The sequence below is a fragment of the Gnatocerus cornutus genome, chromosome 1 (genome assembly GCF_029298725.1).
Source record: "Gnatocerus cornutus isolate USDA-ARS CGAHR chromosome 1, icGnaCorn1.1, whole genome shotgun sequence".
Lineage (NCBI taxonomy): Eukaryota > Metazoa > Arthropoda > Insecta > Coleoptera > Tenebrionidae > Gnatocerus > Gnatocerus cornutus.
The window spans coordinates 24361900-24378571 of record NC_142233.1 but is presented as its reverse complement, the minus strand read 5'-3'; the positions used below and the strand labels follow the sequence as shown (position 1 = coordinate 24378571).

General features: G+C 39.9%; 4 protein-coding genes across 4 annotated transcripts; 1 reads left to right on the top strand and 3 right to left on the bottom strand.

Annotated features, from left to right (window-relative positions):
• Window positions 1–39: 39 nt before the first annotated feature.
• LOC148180906 (centrosomal protein of 104 kDa) lies at window positions 40–4499 on the top strand. Its single transcript, XM_088044267.1, has 11 exons — window positions 40–284; window positions 331–495; window positions 545–768; window positions 823–1030; window positions 1079–1290; window positions 2058–2359; window positions 2405–2890; window positions 2942–3073; window positions 3131–3344; window positions 3393–3691; window positions 3742–4499. Exons 1-11 carry the CDS (start codon window positions 245–247, stop codon window positions 4142–4144), a joined length of 2685 nt encoding a protein of 894 aa, XP_087900393.1. The 5' UTR covers window positions 40–244; the 3' UTR covers window positions 4145–4499.
• On the bottom strand, window positions 3717–7296 carry Nsun2 (tRNA (cytosine(34)-C(5))-methyltransferase Nsun2). Its single transcript, XM_088044275.1, has 11 exons — window positions 7091–7296; window positions 6963–7043; window positions 6718–6917; window positions 6494–6671; window positions 6092–6444; window positions 5856–6043; window positions 5660–5804; window positions 4980–5596; window positions 4766–4933; window positions 4551–4625; window positions 3717–3944 (listed from the first exon to the last, which is right to left on the bottom strand). The coding sequence occupies exons 1-10, from the start codon at window positions 7145–7147 to the stop codon at window positions 4561–4563; spliced, it is 2052 nt and encodes a 683-aa protein (XP_087900401.1). The 5' UTR covers window positions 7148–7296; the 3' UTR covers window positions 3717–3944; window positions 4551–4560.
• A 143-nt stretch (window positions 7297–7439) lies between these two features.
• LOC148180904 (uncharacterized) lies at window positions 7440–9303 on the bottom strand. The gene is made up of 2 exons (XM_088037680.1): window positions 8967–9303; window positions 7440–8918 (listed from the first exon to the last, which is right to left on the bottom strand). Exon 2 carries the CDS (start codon window positions 8912–8914, stop codon window positions 7643–7645), a length of 1272 nt encoding a protein of 423 aa, XP_087893806.1. The 5' UTR covers window positions 8915–8918; window positions 8967–9303; the 3' UTR covers window positions 7440–7642.
• A 100-nt stretch (window positions 9304–9403) lies between these two features.
• On the bottom strand, window positions 9404–16181 carry Polr2A (RNA polymerase II subunit RpII215). Its single transcript, XM_088050101.1, has 7 exons — window positions 16033–16181; window positions 15239–15659; window positions 14732–15185; window positions 13500–14569; window positions 13151–13449; window positions 11337–13091; window positions 9404–11281 (listed from the first exon to the last, which is right to left on the bottom strand). The coding sequence occupies exons 1-7, from the start codon at window positions 16108–16110 to the stop codon at window positions 9659–9661; spliced, it is 5700 nt and encodes a 1899-aa protein (XP_087906227.1). The 5' UTR covers window positions 16111–16181; the 3' UTR covers window positions 9404–9658.
• Window positions 16182–16672: the final 491 nt, after the last annotated feature.

Genomic DNA, 16672 nt, shown 5'->3' with positions numbered 1-16672 from the left:
AATAGCCGTCAGTTTCCCGAGTTTGAAACTCAGAGCAGCGGCGCGAACGTTTGTGGAAAATCAATAAGACGTGTAGAAAGCAAAATGAATAGATAGGGAATTTTCCGACCCACGTGAGAATCCTCCAGAAAATAATCAATAAAACGTGAAAACGTATAAATCATTTAACAAAAAACCGGGCGAGTGCGTTTTAAAGAAAGATGGTGAAAGTAGGTAGATAGGACAGGAATTAACCGCTGCGGAAATGCCCAAGAAGATTGATTTCAGTATCATCCACGTCACTAGTAAGTAAGCGGAAGTAAAGAACAAAATGAAGATGTACTGTTATAGGCGAAGACCCCAAATTTCGGGCTATTGAATTAAACGCACATGGCCCCACTGTAAAAGGGTGGCAATCGGCAAAAAACTGCGAGTACCCCCAAGAAGTAGTAATACAGCTAGAGAAGAGGTGCTCACTTAACAAAATACAGATTCTAGCTCACCAATATTTAATTCGTAAGAAGATAAACGAGAAAATTTGTCCGATAACAAGGTTTCCTTCCAGCTTCTAAAATCGAGCTTTTCTCGAGCAATGAAGACACGAACACCGTGGACGATGTCGACACCATCAATTGGGATTACTTAGGTTACATAACTCTCTCAGATAATCAAAGCACAGGGTTTAAAAGTCGAGAATTAAAGTCTGCCAACGTTCCCGTTACCAACGCTTCATATGTTAGGCTGAAACTAGGCAAAAACCACTCAAATTCCCACAATAATAACAACCAGGTAAACCACCGTCAAACTTAGAAGCTCACAAAACTATAAGTAATATTACTTTAGGTAAGCCTGATAGCTGTGAATGTCCTCGGGACTGAAATCCTTGCGAGACGCCACTCGAGCCCTGAAAATGCTGAAAAACTAAACGATTTAGTAAACGATCCAGAGTACTGGTCGCCTTATGATGACTTGGCCTTTGAAATGTATGTGGATGTTGATGTAGCTAAAATTATTCGGGAAATGGAAACAAAGAAGCGTCTGGCTGTGATAAGTAAGTTGTCCCATGAGAGGAAACTCTCTTTTAAAACACTGTTTCAAGATGAGAGATTCGAATATGCACGCAAGCTTAAACTTGCAATGGAAAGTCTTCGAACCGCTGGTGAAAAACTCGGCAAATACGAGCTTGAAAAGAGACATGCTATCGAATTAGAGGACTACGAACGCGCTCGGCATAAAAAGAATCAAATGGATGATTATAGAGTGACTATTTACCAGGAACTTTGTGTTCAACAACTCCTAGAAACTGACGGTGTAAGTATGTTATATCAAGTCATGAAATTTTGTAAAATTCTCCTGTTACTGTTACGGAAGTTTCAGTTTTATACAACAGTATATTGCATAACGAGCACGAAAACTGCCGTGTTGGACAAGGCAACAGAAATCCCACGAGTACTTAATGCGAGTTTTCGGCGGGTTAAGATACAAAAGCAAATCAAATAAACAATAGTTTGATTTAATTTGATATTGTTTTAAAATACAAAAACAGCTCTGATATTCTCAAAAATAAATTGTCAATTGTCAGATTTATTTGACATATTTATCTTTGAATGTGTTGCATTGATTTTGAAATACATCAATAACTGCAGTATTAAGAATTCATGTATTTCGTTATTCCTTTACATATTTTCAGAAAAAAACTTCTGCTTCATTTTTTTCGATTTTCAACAACGATTTTTTGTCTAGATTACGTGGTCTACAATTATTCAATATGTTTGTATCCACTTGTATGAAACAGTTGTCAAGCGATCTATTAAACAGTCAGTTTACAAAATTGCATCGAACTCGTTTGGGTCAATTAGTTTATTAATAGACAATCAAACACGACATTAAAAAACCATTAAGAGCTGTTTGCTAAGTCTGCTCTAGCTGTTTTTATTGATTGGATCGTGTTACCTATTTTTCTAATTCATCACATTTAGTTGGGTCAAGATCAATACTTTAATTATTACTTCCAATAATTTGCTCTTAATTACTAAAAAGCAAAGAAGTTTGGATATAAACAACCTCAAATGTTACAGCACTGCCCTAAAAACGACGAATGCAACGACGAACCTGACGCCCCCTCTAAAAACCCTCTTTCCCCAACCCTTCTTCGCGTCGCCAACGACAAAAGAGCCAATTCCCCCCAAACCAACCAATCACAAGTCTCTCCTCTACACGTGCCAAGACACCAAAGTCCAAAAAAAGGCTCACCAAGCACCGGAAGCCCCACAAACATCACCACAAGAGGCTCCTTCCGTCGTCGGAACAAGTCTGCGGGAGCTATAGTTAAATCGACTTATGAGATGTACGAAGAGAAACCACTCCCAGCGTTAAGACAGTACGGCTTTTAATATAATTGAGCCCATTTGATTGAACATTTCAGCTCGCAAACCAACGAGTTTCTTCGAGAATGCCAAATGGATAACGACTTCAAAGCAACGTCGAAACTCACTGAAAGAGAGAAGAAACAAGCTGCACTCCCGATTGTTGTTTTCGGCAATGATTTAGTGGAGAAGTACTACTCCAAGCATTACTGTGACAAAGAAGAAGGCCTCAATCTTCTGAAGGAGGAGTTACTGAGTTATGATAACTCCAGAATGCACACTGCGAATAAAACGGCGCGAGCTGCGATATTTTTGCTGCATCGTACCCTTCGAGATAAAGTTTTTTCAGTATACAACTTGGCCAACGAGGTGATTAGATTATTCTTCGTGCAGTTCGTCCCTGGCAGAGTCTCTCCAGCAGAAGTTTCGCGCAGTGTGGACAAACTCCTCCCAGAACTCCTCACAAAATCAGGTGATACTAGTGCTAGAATACATCACATGGCAGTTCATACTATTCTAACAATGGCTGACTGCAAGAATGTCAGGTGAGTTTTTGTCACGAAACTTTAGAAGTTCGCTTAACGAGTTAATTGTAGAGATCTTCATATTATCCCTGTTCATTTGAGTAGGCCAGTTAGCAGCAGTACTCATCCTAGACTAGCCTTAAGTAGAGCAGAGATGGTCGAACAGCTCATTATTAATCACGGGATTTCGACTGATAAGCAAAGGTAGTAAAATCTAGCGCTTGGCGAAACTAGAGCTTCAGTTCTGTTGTTGCATTGTAGCGGTTTAACCTGTAGAACCCTATCTGAATTTGGTGCAAGCGGCTTGCATCACCCTGCAGAAGCTGTAAGGAAAGTTTCAGAACGCATTCTGGTGCTGGTATACAAAGTCAATCCGAGATTGGTAAGGAAACAGCTCCCACCAGACGATGATATCACAAGGAGAAATCTTCTGTATCGACAACTGTTTCACGAGTTCGATAAAATCGATCTCCAGGTGAGCAAAACAAAAGGGTCTGAAAACTGACTGGACGTCCCATTTCAGAGGAAAAAAGAAATGTTGGAGAAAACACGCGTCATCCAACAATGTACTGTTCCTGCCAATTCAGATTTTTTAAGCCCTGAACCAACCCCTAATGAAATAAACAAGTGCCCGAGCACGTCTAACATCCAAAACATATTTAACTACGACAACGTCAATAATCAAACAAAGAATTACACGCTCTCCAAAAGCTTGAGTGGTGGTAACATTCACAACAACGGCACTGCTAAAAACGGGAGCTCCAGTTCGGCTAGTGGCATTTCTACCCCTAGTAACAACTCCCAAAAAGAAGAAGACGAAAAGTGAGTTGAAAGAAAGAAAAAGAAATTTCTGATGGTATTTTATATTTCAGACAGTGTATATTTTGCAACCAGCCCGAGAGCAGCATCTTAGCCGTGTGCAACTCCATGAACTCCCACTATTGGCGCTCCTGTCCCATGCTGGTAAGATGCAAAGAGTGCAGCCAAGTGGTAGAAGTAGCTATGTTAACGGAGCACCTTCTCATGGAATGCGAACGTCGAGAGGGCTACACCCAATGCTCTCAATGCTCTGAAGCTGTAAAAATATCAGAGATCAAACATCATGTTAATAGCTGTCGCGGAATGCTAGAAGGATACAACCGGTGCCCTCTTTGTCACGAAAACCTCGAAGACGAAGAACTCTGTTGGAAAAAGCACCTTACGGGAGACAAACCATGTTTGAAGAACACAAGGATTAAAATTCAAGTCCAAAAACAAGTCACTATTCAAGTTTAAATCTCATTTATTCCCGCACGTTTTTAATATTACGAGTAGACTCACTTCACGACTTCCTTTATACTTTAACCGTCCTTTTTGTAAAATACCAATTTAGATTTAGTCAATTAAAAAGCATTCGTCCATTCTGAAAATTGTTAGAGATGTTATTTGCACTCGTTCGCTGCATATTAATAAATAAATTGATATTTTTAACTGTACTTGTTTTTGTGTTGGAGTGCTCTTAAGGATCTGGAGGGTACATGTTCTAAATTTTAAATACCAATCAAATTATTTGTGATATTGTGTGAGATAACTGTAAAGTGAGACACTAATACGCAATTTTGTAACCTTCTCGGAGGATTTTATGCTTCTTCTGTACATAATTCGTTATTATTCCAAATACATAATTAAAACTACTACTAACCTGGTTGGTTTTATTCGGCTTCTGCTTTTTCTTCCTTGTCCTCTTCCATTTCCGTCTTCTTAAACTTATTCACGTCTGAAAATTGAGCAAAAACGAATAAATAAATAAAAAAATGTCAACACTATTGGAGACAAAATTTAAAATTCAAGTTGTCTTGCGACAATAGAAATTGCGTCATAATCATAAAAAAATATAAATTATGTAAAAATCAGTACCGTATTGGGATATATCTCCCCCCAACAGCCTCAAGAGGTGCACAGTTCCATACTGTGCCATGTAACATCTCAAAGACGTAGTGCCCCTCCACCCACTTATGTGAATAACCAATGGAACATTACTGCCCTCAATGGCTTCCTTATAAATTAACACGCAGCTTCCAGGACCTAAAATTCATATAAGCTTCCATTTTCACGCGTTTCCTTGACTTACTTAAATTTTCCACTTGTTTCTGTATCACCTCCGATAGCGAAGATATCGGCGGCGACTTTTCAGGATTCGTGTTCATCAACAAGGTAACCAAATCTTCTTTAGGAATATCAACTTTCCTGCTTTCTCCAATATATGGATAAATACTCTCTAATCCATCATTAGCAATCCTGAAGGCACATCTCATATTTTTATTATCGCAACGAACAAACGCTTTAACTCCTGTATTGATGAATTTAATAACGCTCTGGTTTTGAACGACCAAGTCTCTAACAGCGGTTGAAGTTAAATAAATATTCTTCTTCTTGCCGACGTGGCAACGAGTTAAAAGACATTTCGAGTCAAAGTCGTCTGATACTTCATAGAACGATTTAATATCGTTCCATACTTGTTCATTGTCGGTAAAAAAGACAAACGGATCTTCTCTGTAGCCGTCTTTTCGTCGTTTCTTTCTTTGATTCTGGGGCAAGTTGTCTTCGTTTTCTCGCTTTTTGGCAACTGCAGAATCGGCATGTTCGTTAGTTTTGAATGATTTTTCTTTGGAGCTGAGAGGCTTTAATTTCTCTAGGACGGCAACGAAGAAGGCCCCAGTGTTTTGGTGATGCGGCAGAATTCGTATGCTGGTGAAATAAAATAAAAAAATAAGCAATTCCAGGTAAATATGTTAGTATGAAATAAATTACCATCTATTTAGGTGATACTTTTCTTTATCCTCAGGATTTGGCGGAAACATTTGGGGTCTTATGGTGGTCCTCCACTTTTCGTCCACTTCTTCATATGACGAATAAAACTCCAAATTTCTGCTGCTCACTGACCAGTGTTCCATTCCTATTGTGACACAGTAAGTAAAATTGAAGAATTTTAAAGATAAGTACAAACCTTGTGCAAATTTTAACCCCGGCAATGAAGTACTGACATCCACCAACTGCATGGCGCCATCAGTTTCAGCCAAAAGTCTGTGAATCACAGCTTCATTCTCAACAGGATTTATGGAACATGTAGAGTACACCAATCGCCCCCCTACTGTTAATAATTCCGCTCCACGTCTCAAAATTCTGGACTGAATCCTGAAAATTTTTCTTCAAGCATGATAATGACAAACTAAGCAACAATACCCATGCAAATTTAATCCATTAGCTGGAGTCCACTTCATCCAAATATCTGGATTTTTTCTAAGTGTCCCATCACCAGAACATGGAACATCACACAAAATTCTATCAAACTGAACCTGCTCAACAGAACCATCAGGCAAAGACGCAGATAAGTTTGGCAAAATAGCGCTGTCGTGGTTTATAACAGCAACACAAGGCGAATTTAATCTTTTAGCTTGATGCACCAACATGTAGCATCTTTTATTGTCAACGTCATTGGCTATCACATAGCCAGAAGGAATAGCTTCCTCATTTGCATGAAGCATTTCTAAAATTTGGGCTGTTTTTGAGCCAGGAGCAGCACACATATCTAAAACCTGCAAATAGAAATTAGGAAATGCCAATGAAGTTGAAGAAATAAGTTACCTTGTGGTGAGGCTGCACATCCAATAGCAATGGTGGAATCATACTGACTGTTTCTTGACGCGAAATGGTTCCATGTTCTGTTTCAGAAATTAAAAAGTTGTGCAGTTTGTAATAGGCTTCACAGCGTCTGATATCATTCCGGGTGAGTTCCAACTGCCACGCCAATTGATTAGGGTACCTGAGGGATTACATTAATTTAAAATACGCCAAAATGTGAACATTACCAAGGCAATGAGAATATGCTTGGGGGTTTTCCTTCACTGTTCTGCTGCTTCAAACAATCTTTGATAAATTCTCCTTGTACAATTTCCAACATTTTGCATGCTTCCCCCTTGGATCCCGTTATACGGAATGTTGCAGGTAAATCTTTCTTTAAACTACTTATAAAATCGTCGTATTCCTCCTTTTTACAAACATTTTGGGTCTAAAAATTTCAACGTAATTTCGGAAGATCAAAATGTCTATTTACCTCATAATATTTCACGAATTTTTCATTTTCTCTTATTATATCCGAATACGGCTTCCGCGTGTCTTTTCCATCGTCATTTCCCTAATTATTTTATTATATTTTTGAATGAGGTTAGAATTTTCACTCACCTGTTTTTGATTAGAAAACTTGTGGTGTTTTCTAAAACCGGCTTTTCTGCGCCCCATTACAACACTTTGGCTTTTTACCAAATTTCGAATTAAAAGATACCCCGAAATACTGCTAAATATTTGTTTCTAATAAAAATAAAACTAACCTCCACAAGTGTCAAACTTAAAAATTGACAAAACGTGGTACAGCAGGGGCACCAATAGCAGAACGTAATTTACACCAACATCAACTATGTACTTTAGGACTTTTTGGGGCATAATTTGTTGGTAGCCATGAGTTTCACTTAAAATGAGGCGGAAAAGGAACAAATTTTGTAACATTTAAATATTAAAAATAGAAAGTTAGAAATGGTGAAATAGTGTTTTATTAAATATTGAAAAAATCACAAAAATATTCCAACATTTTGGTCTGATAATACAACAACATGCAATAACAGGCTCTGTGACGCACAGAAAAATACATTACAAACATCAAATACCCATTTCTGATAAATTCTTGATTAATCACATTTTCAATACATTGACGGTGAATATTGCATATTTTGCACCTTTTTAATACATTGAAGGGGACGGCGAACAGCATATACATGGTATATCTTCTGGAATATTCCCATTATAAATTGACGGAATATATTCTGGAGACAGGGCATAATAATTTGGGGATGTACAGCGATAACGAGAGGATCTATTTTCTATGTAAGGGAACGACTGTGGAAAATACCCAGTAGAATTTTGATAATTGTCTGTTGAATTTTTCCCAAATGGACAAATTGAAGAATTGCATGTATACTGTCCAAACGTTGCAGCTTTATTCTTTTTGGGAGATTCAGGACTGTGAAAATACGTCATTAAACTGGGAGAGTAATCTGGAGAAATAGGGCGATAAGACGAAGGTGGGGTACAAACTGGGGAGATTGGAGAATGATCAATAAAAGTTGGAGATCTTTGAGTATTATCGTTCGATATCGGTGATATGCGTACATCACTTAAGGAGAAGGGAGAATATAAAAAAGAAGAATTCAAATAAACTGGAGATTGTGGTGATGTTAAAAAATAGTCAATAGTCGGAGGTTTTTGTTTAACGGTACTAACAGAGTAATTAGGGAGTGTAAATGAAGAATTTGGGGAACTGGAACTGTGTTGAGATGACACCGAAATTGTTGAAGATGAGCAACATCTTGGTGAAAGAGGTGAATAATCTTCATAGAACAGTTTCCTTGGATATGTAGATGGTGAGTAATTGGGAGATAGTGGCAAATACCTCCGAGGCTTATTTGTAGAAGCTATACTTTTGCTAGGGGACGAAAAGGCGCAAGTTTGTAACGAAGACGAACTACTTGAAGATGTTGAGCAGTATGTTGGAGAAGAATCCACTTCCGATGAAGGAGTTTCTTCACATTCCGTTGATGATGAAGTTAAATTATGCGTTGATTCTGACCCGCTCGTACAAGACCCTGTGCAAATAGAAGAAGTGGATGACTGACTAATAGACATACGTTGATATCTTTCAATGGGAGGTGTTATTGAACGTCTTTTGTATGGTTCGCATAGTGGAGACGTCTGTGCAGAGGATGGATGTAGAGAAAAGTCAAGTGGACAGGCTACATTCTCTTTCACGGTAATACTGAAGTCTAACGGAGGAGTAGAGCAATTCCGAGAAAGAATTCTCTTTTGATATAAAGGTAAATTCGAAGATTTTAGAAGATCACAAGTTGTGCTTGGAACAGTTTTCTCCAACATCCCGGGCTTGCGATGGGGACGTTGTTGAAACGGCGAAGAAGCAGGGGTTGAAACTGTGACATTTTGAGCAACGACTGGTCCCATGTGTCTAAACGGCTAAATTAATTGGACCAAGAATTGAGCATGAATAACTTACCTATAATTGATAAATAATAGAATCAGTTGTATTTTTAATTACCATGATATGAGCAAAACAAGTACTTGGCGTTGTAGAACGAAATTAAAGACATTTTTGCAGATTTCATACAAACATTACCATTTGCTTTGAGGTTTATGTAACATGCTACTCTTCCGACTTATAAGATGGTAGCACTTACAATTGCACTGTTTATCAGTATTTTCCAATTAAATAAATCAAACTGAATATGTTTGCAACTTAAATTAACAAACATTTCTTCATTGTAACACTTTTTAAAGAATGTTTCGGAAATTTGTTTGTCTTTGTATGTAAAATGAACAGTTGGCACTACGCCGAGTATTGATTTTAGTCCATTTTCAGCTTGTATTTGGATGTTTTACTTTGTAATTAAATTTTTTGAGTAAAATCCATTTAACTTAAAAAAGTTGACAATAATCTTTAAATATCCAACTTTATTGAATAATTTTTAACATTCATAATAATAAAATATATTCTATATACATGAGACCTTCGCTCAAACTCATGATGACAAAATGTTGAACATAGAAATCTAAAAATACAGTCTTTTACTTACAGTAGTGCTGTTGCTATAAAATCTTACTCCAACGTATAAATATCCCAAACTAAATACTACAAATCTAAGAATAAGTTTACACAATATAAAAACGTAAAGATTCAAAACCAAGTCCTTAGTCTTGATCTTGGCTAGGACTTGTAGGAGAATAACTAGGACTCGACGGCGAATATCTAGGTGGTTGTGGTGAATACGTCGGTGAAGCCGGAGAATAACTTGGTGACGTCGGAGTGTATGTTGGCGACGTCGGGGAATATTTTGTACTGTGTGGAGAATATTGCGGTGACGTTGGCGAATAACTCGGGGAACTTGGCGAATAATTCGGTGACGACGGCGAATACCGCGAACTTGCAGCAGGTGTATGCTGGGGACTTGATGGAGAGTAACTCGGCGAAGTTGGTGAGTAACTTGGTGAAGTTGGAGAATATTGAGGACTGCCTCCTGCAAACGATGGAGAGGTTGGAGAATAACTCGGAGATGTCGGCGAGTACTTCGGTGACGAAGGAGAATAACTCGGCGAAGCTGGAGAATACTGTGGAGATGAAGGAGAGTAATTTGGAGATGTTGGCGAATAACTCGGAGACGCCGGAGTGTATCTCGGCGAAGAAGGGCTATAACTTGGAGAAGTCGGAGAATAACTTGGAGATGTGGGACTGTAACTCGGGCTCGTCGGCGAATAACTCGGAGAAGTGGGACTGTAACTAGGACTAGTCGGCGAGTAACTCGGAGATGTTGGACTATAGCTCGGAGACGTCGGCGAATAACTCGGAGAAGTCGGACTATAACTCGGACTTGTTGGCGAATAACTCGGAGATGTCGGACTGTAGCTCGGAGACGTAGGTGAATAACTCGGAGATGTAGGACTGTAACTCGGGCTTGTCGGCGAGTAACTTGGCGATGTTGGTGAATATGAAGGAGATGTAGGACTGTAGCTGGGACTTGTCGGAGAGTAGCTCGGAGAAGTTGGACTATAGTTAGGACTTGTTGGAGAATAACCAGGAGAAGTCGGAGAATATCCTGGTGAAACAGGTGTCATGGATGGTGATGTCGGTTGGAACGAAGGACTCGACGGACTGTACGACGGTGATTGGCCATGCGGTGAAGCCATGAACGGCGACATTGCTGGAGATTGTGGAGTTGGTGACCAAGCTCCATAAGCTGGAGACATTCCAGAAGCATCGGAAGCCGCCGAAGGAGAGAATGCTGGTCCTCCAGGTGTCATACCACTTCCCATCAAATTGTGAGGAGACCAAGCGCTACCAACGTAAGGTGTTGTGCCTTGTGCCCATGGCGTCATCGCACCTCCAGGGCTCATGCTTGGGGTCGCAGCAGAGCCGAAGAACATTCCAGAGGACATAATATCTCCACCGTGGGCTTGAGGGATAGGAATACCCATTTTGCATTTTTCGGCGTCCAGTAATAGATCAAAGCAACCAGTACCCATACGAGGAAGTTGACCCATTATAATATTCTCAGATACGCCCCTCATGGGGTCCACTTCTGCGTGCGAGGCTGCGTCCATCAACACGTCAACTGTTTCTTCAAAGGAACATCTCATAAGGGCGCCAGTGTCTTGTCTGTTGATACCGTGACGAGTAATAGCCATAAGATGACCTTTTGCTGTCATAACATCACACAGCAAAGCAAGATGACGGTAGTTTACGTAAAGACCGTAGAATTGAAGTACAGCGTTCATTTCTTTTTCGACTGATTTACGGACAGCTTCTATTCCCAAGACCTGAAAACAAATCATTCTTCAGAAGATAATTATTTTTTTATTATTCTGAACTTACCGAAAATATCTCGCAAATATCGTTGGAAAACGTTCTGACAGGGTCCACATCTCTTTCAGAAAGAACCTTCATCATGCTGGTTCCATCTGTTTCGAGCAACCACTCAGCAATGGCTTTAAACTCTCCAGTTTCTGTGATAACAATTCTCTTCTTTGAGTCGTTTTGTGGTAAATGCATGTACACTTTTGAGATGGCCTCAATACCCTGCAAGGTCATGTCACTTAACATGTTGGCTTCAATACACCGCAGGAACATATCATCATCCATCTTGTCCACATCTTCATCAGCACCATCTCCAAATTTACCATCATCACTGTTCATAATACGAATGCGCAACACTAATTTTTCTGCATTGTCGTCATTAAAAATACAGTTCAAGTCGTCGCCAAAACCTGCGTTGATTTTCTCAGCGATTTGTTCCATGGTCAGTTTCTTATCAGTCATTCTCTTTCTGTCCAGTTCAATACGTAACAGCCAAGGTGAGATCCTAGTCGGATCGAAATCCGGCATTTCATAGTAAACATTAACGAACTCTTGATCCTCGGGAATGACGGTATTTTGAGGATCAGGATCGTAATAGATGGCGGTGTTTGCAGTCACTTTTCTAAGAGTAGTGTGTTCAAGTCTACACAACACATTCTTTGCTTTTTCAGCATCACGAGCTGCGGCACCAGTCAAGAAGACTGTTAAAGAGGGAGCTTTGGGCTTCTTAGAAATGTTGATGATTTCCTTCAATCGAGGCACACCAAGAGTTACGTTCTTTGAAGACACACCAGCAAAGTGGAAAGTGTTCAATGTCATCTGCGTGGCGGGTTCTCCAAGAGATTGGGCAGCCAAAGCCCCTACCATCTCTCCAGGGTTGGCTTGAGCTTGTTGGAATCTAGTTTCAATTTCACCAATCAACCACTCGAAGGCTTCCGTGCTTAATCTGAATTCTTCTGAGACGCATTTTGTGCAAAGAGTCGACCGTACCAAACACTGGAAGAGGAGAGTGGCGTTTTCATTCGCTTGTTTCGACAATCTGTCTTCACCAGCTACAATAACACACTTATTGAGCAGTTCACGAACGCCTTGGATAACTCTCAAAGGAGAGAGATCAGTTGGGGCTCTCTTGTTAATATGGAAAATTTTCTGGACGTTCCAAATCATTCTCTGTAAGTTGCATGGAAGTACAACTTTTGACTCTCCACTCGGGAATATCTGACGCAACGCTTCTCTATCTTTCTGTAGCTGCTCCCATTCCGTTTCCAACTCGGAAATAACTTCGCCGGAACCCATCAAATCCTTGATAACTTCTTCATTGAATACGCGTCGCAAATACCTTTCGTTACTCGGATCAAATCTGAACTTCCTTTCAAAAGCTTTATTGGAGAGTTTCACAGTGGGTAAGGTCTGGAATTCTACCATTTCTCCACAAAGTCCGTCCTCTCCATAACGCAACTGAATAAGTTGTCCCACAGAATTACGTACGGTACCGTCATAGTGTACCATGACAGACTCCATAGCCTTGATGAGACGACGTTGGATGTAACCAGTTTCGGCAGTTTTGACAGCAGTATCGATAAGACCTTCACGACCTCCCATGGCGTGGAAATAAAACTCAGAAGGTGTCAAACCGGCTAGATAAGAGTTCTCGACGAAGCCACGAGATTCAGGACCGTAATCGTCTTTGATGAAATGAGGAAGGGTGCGTTTGCGAAAACCGAAGGGAATTCGTTTACCTTCAACGTTTTGTTGACCGACACAAGCAATAACCTATAAAGGAATGAAAAAAGATGTGAAAAGGTTAAATAATGCCAATACGAAAAACTCACCTGAGAAATGTTAATGTTGGACCCTTTAGAACCTGAAACGACCATAGCCTTCAGGTTGTTGTATTCAGTCAATGACTTCTTAGCGGAGCCTCCAGTTTTGTCACGAGCGTCGTTCAGGATTCTGTTTACTTGATTTTCGAAAGTCTGTCTGAGAGTGTTACCGGGAGTGGGCTCCAACTCCATGTTGTGGGCTTTCTGGATAACTTCTATTACATCTTCTTTGGCTTTCTTGATGGCTTTCTGGATTTCCAAGTAGGTTTGAGGATCGGCGATCGTGTCACCAATACCGATACTGTGACCTGTAATACCAATATTAGCAAAAATTCTTTGCTTATATCAATAAATTTACCTTCAAGCAGCAGCCAGTTATTGACCACAGTCTGAATATTACCATAGAACCGGCCACAGACTTCGTGTCCCAGCTCCAACATACAGATATGAAGCAAAGATCCGGCTGAGGTACCCAACGTTCTTTTGCACAAAATTCCCATAACTAGTTCGCCGTGTTCTACCATGACTTTGGTATCCCCTGGTGAAATCCATTTGTATGGACCATCGTCTTCGTCATCTGGATGGGTTGAATGGGTTCTTATCATATTTACGTTTCCTGGTATAATCAAAGAGAAGATTTGCTTTCCAGTCCAGAGGGGTTTGGGTTTCAAAATCGCCGGTCTTGGCATTTTGCCGTCCCAAATGGGTAAGAACATCAACAGATTCATCATTTGTTCTTTTTCTATGAAAACATCACGTTTTGTCATCTTTCTAATAGCCGTCAGAGTATCCTGTACGATACCCATGACAGGTTTATTGGCTTGTGGTGTTATGATCTGTCGCGGCGTAATATGTAAATTCTCGACTTCAGCTCTCGTTTCCATACTTTGCGGAACATGTAAATTCATCTCATCCCCATCAAAATCAGCGTTATATGGCGAAGTACAAGACAAATTCATCCTAAATGTGGACCACGGAAGCACTTTTACTCTATGCCCCATCATACTCATCTTGTGTAGGGTCGGCTGCCGGTTGAAAATTACCAAATCCCCATCTCTGATGTGTCTCTCGACCTTGTAGCCACATTGTAAATGTAGATCTGAGGATTTAGGATGGAACCTCAAATCGATTCTCTCTCCGTTATCACGAATAATATATTTGGCTCCTGGATACTGAGAATTTCCTCTCTGGACTAGTTCTAACATTTTTTCAAAATTAAAAGGAGTGACTATTTCAGGAAATGTTAAGTTTTGGGCGATACTTCTTGGAATGCCAACTTGATCAATCCGCAAGTTTGGATCGGGAGTAATGACGGTACGTGCGGAAAAATCCACACGTTTACCCATGAGGTTGCCACGAATTCGACCTTCTTTGCCCTTTAATCGTGCTTTTATAGCTTTTAGGGGCTTTCCTGACTTTTGCATGGCCCTGAAGAGGATAACAGTAACTAATAATTTATCAAAGAAGTATTATGTTAAAGTTATAACTAGTACAGCTTAGAACGCCGTAATAAGAAAATAAGAAACTGAGAAGAGAAAGTGAAAATAAGAAGTCTCAAAAACTAAGTGGTGTTAGTAAAATTATACTTGCCTTGGCATCCCAGGCATGTCATTGTCTACTAATGTGGCGACGTGGAACTGCAACATTTTTATATTTTCTGAGATCACGTGAGCTGCAGCTCCAGCAGCTTCATTCTTCTGTAGTTCGTTGTTGGATTTTATTATATCTGCTAGTTTATGTGTCAAATCATCTTGATTTCTGGCTGATCCATACATGACAACAGCTGGCCTCACTGGAAGTGGTGGCACTGGTAAAACTGTGACAATCATCCAATCTGGACGAGCAAATTTAGGGTCCATGCCCAAAATAAAACACTCTTCATCTGTGATATGTTTGAGGATCTCCCAAACTCTTTCAGCAGATAGAGCAATTTTTTTCTCTTGTGAATCTTCATTTAAATGCTTCCATTCAGCTGTGAGATCAAGTCCAGTTCGTCGAATGTTTGGTTGGTAACGACCGCAGCCCCCATGACCTTGTTTCTTCCCTAGTAAAAGACACAGTGAAAACAAAAATTGGTTGATGGTTGAGATGGGGTACCTTGATTGGGATCTTCGCCTTCTTTTCCCACATCCATTTCGTCACCCCCTTCGCAAATATTCTTGCCTTTGCAGAGATCGTATACGAATGTGAGGCGCTTCCTGGGTTGTCCTTTTGATTTCATGACAACTTCTTTAATTTTTGGATTATTAGGACTGACGAGAAGTTTACTGCAGTAGAAGCAGACGCATCTTAAGATTTTTATAGTTTTTGTAATAAATCCGACGTGGAATACTGGTTTTGATAAGTCAATGTGTCCAAAGTGCCCAGGACATTCAGTCATGTTTCCAGCACAGGTCTGGCATCGGGAATGACGGTCAATAACCCCTTGTCGAGGGTCCATAAGACCGCCCATTTTGGGGCGACCCGCTTCCATGGTTTCTGGAAAACGGATGCCGCCCTCAGTGACGGACATTCGTCGCTACAAGGAGAAAACATTTAAAATTGGTGCCAAGGTAAGTGACTTTTAGTTTTCAACTTTGCCAGTTGGCAGCACTGAACGACGTCAGATGTTTGGGAAATTTTCTAGGCAACAAAAAGCCATTTTGCATAATATTGTGATTTTATCATTTCTGACGAAGTGCATGTCGAGAACGAAGTTTTTGAAGAGTAAACTCTATTTTGCGTCTTAAATTTGAGGTTAGTGAGCCAGGTACGACAACGCACTTTATTACATTCGGAATGGTTTCCCAAAGACCGTTGCAATATTGCAGGTTTTTTCGCTTATTTTATTGTTTTTCCGAAAAATTTTATGCTCAAAATGTAGCATATGACCTTAGGAGTCGTTTACTTACTATTTCATCTGGACTTAATATACCAAACTGCACTCTTTTCACTGTTCTAAGCGGAGCTTTACTGTCACTTGCTGCCATTTTGGTGGCAAAAGCAAGCCTCCTGCGATCGTTTCCTCAGCAATTGCGCTGCATTGTGCGCTGTAGCGGGAGCCGACTTTGGCATCCCCTCCACCAACTGATCGCATGCGTAGTTGAAAATACAGTGGCGTAGGTTGATGGAAATAATTGGGAGGTGGAAATTATTCATCTTAATGAACATTTAGATTTTTGGTGTTTTTTTTTTACATTTTACCGCTGTACAACTAAATTTTTGTGTTTTTGAGAATTGAATTTATAATAAATAATCGCAGTTTTATTCAAACAAATAATACATATTCTGGTCTCGATTTTTTAAAGGATACAGTTATTATAACGTGATCATTAAATATATTACTGCGACCATAATAGTTGCTAAGCCTCCAAAGAATGCCACTTTTTCAATGTTGAAATTGGCAATTATGAATTTTCTGTTGAAATACTTTGTATGCTTAACGTACTGTCGAAAGGCCTGAACTTCTTTAGATCCAACATCGTGTTCAAGTTGATTCTTATAACAAAGATCTACAAACTGTCTGGCTTCTTTACTTGCTGTATCCATGGG

Bases quoted from the DNA above. Each gene is read 5' to 3' on its own strand.
- LOC148180906 (XM_088044267.1), top strand. From the start codon at position 245: ATGCCCAAGAAGATTGATTTCAGTATCATCCACGTCACTA. The intron at 3,074-3,130 runs GTAGTAAAATCT...GTTGCATTGTAG, and splicing joins ATTTCGACTGATAAGCAAAG to CGGTTTAACCTGTAGAACCC. The intron at 3,692-3,741 runs GTGAGTTGAAAG...TTTATATTTCAG, and splicing joins CAAAAAGAAGAAGACGAAAA to ACAGTGTATATTTTGCAACC.
- Nsun2 (XM_088044275.1), bottom strand. From the start codon at position 7,147: ATGGGGCGCAGAAAAGCCGGTTTTAGAAAACACCACAAGTTTTCTAAT. The intron at 6,044-6,091 runs GTATTGTTGCTT...AAAAATTTTCAG, and splicing joins AATGGATTAAATTTGCATGG to GATTCAGTCCAGAATTTTGA. The intron at 5,805-5,855 runs GTTTGTACTTAT...GTGTCACAATAG, and splicing joins GGGGTTAAAATTTGCACAAG to GAATGGAACACTGGTCAGTG.
- LOC148180904 (XM_088037680.1), bottom strand. From the start codon at position 8,914: ATGGGACCAGTCGTTGCTCAAAATGTCACAGTTTCAACCCCTGCTTCT.
- Polr2A (XM_088050101.1), bottom strand. From the start codon at position 16,110: ATGGCAGCAAGTGACAGTAAAGCTCCGCTTAGAACAGTGAAAAGAGTG. The intron at 15,660-16,032 runs GTAAGTAAACGA...TTCTCCTTGTAG, and splicing joins TATTAAGTCCAGATGAAATA to CGACGAATGTCCGTCACTGA. The intron at 15,186-15,238 runs GTACCCCATCTC...GTCTTTTACTAG, and splicing joins AGGCGAAGATCCCAATCAAG to GGAAGAAACAAGGTCATGGG.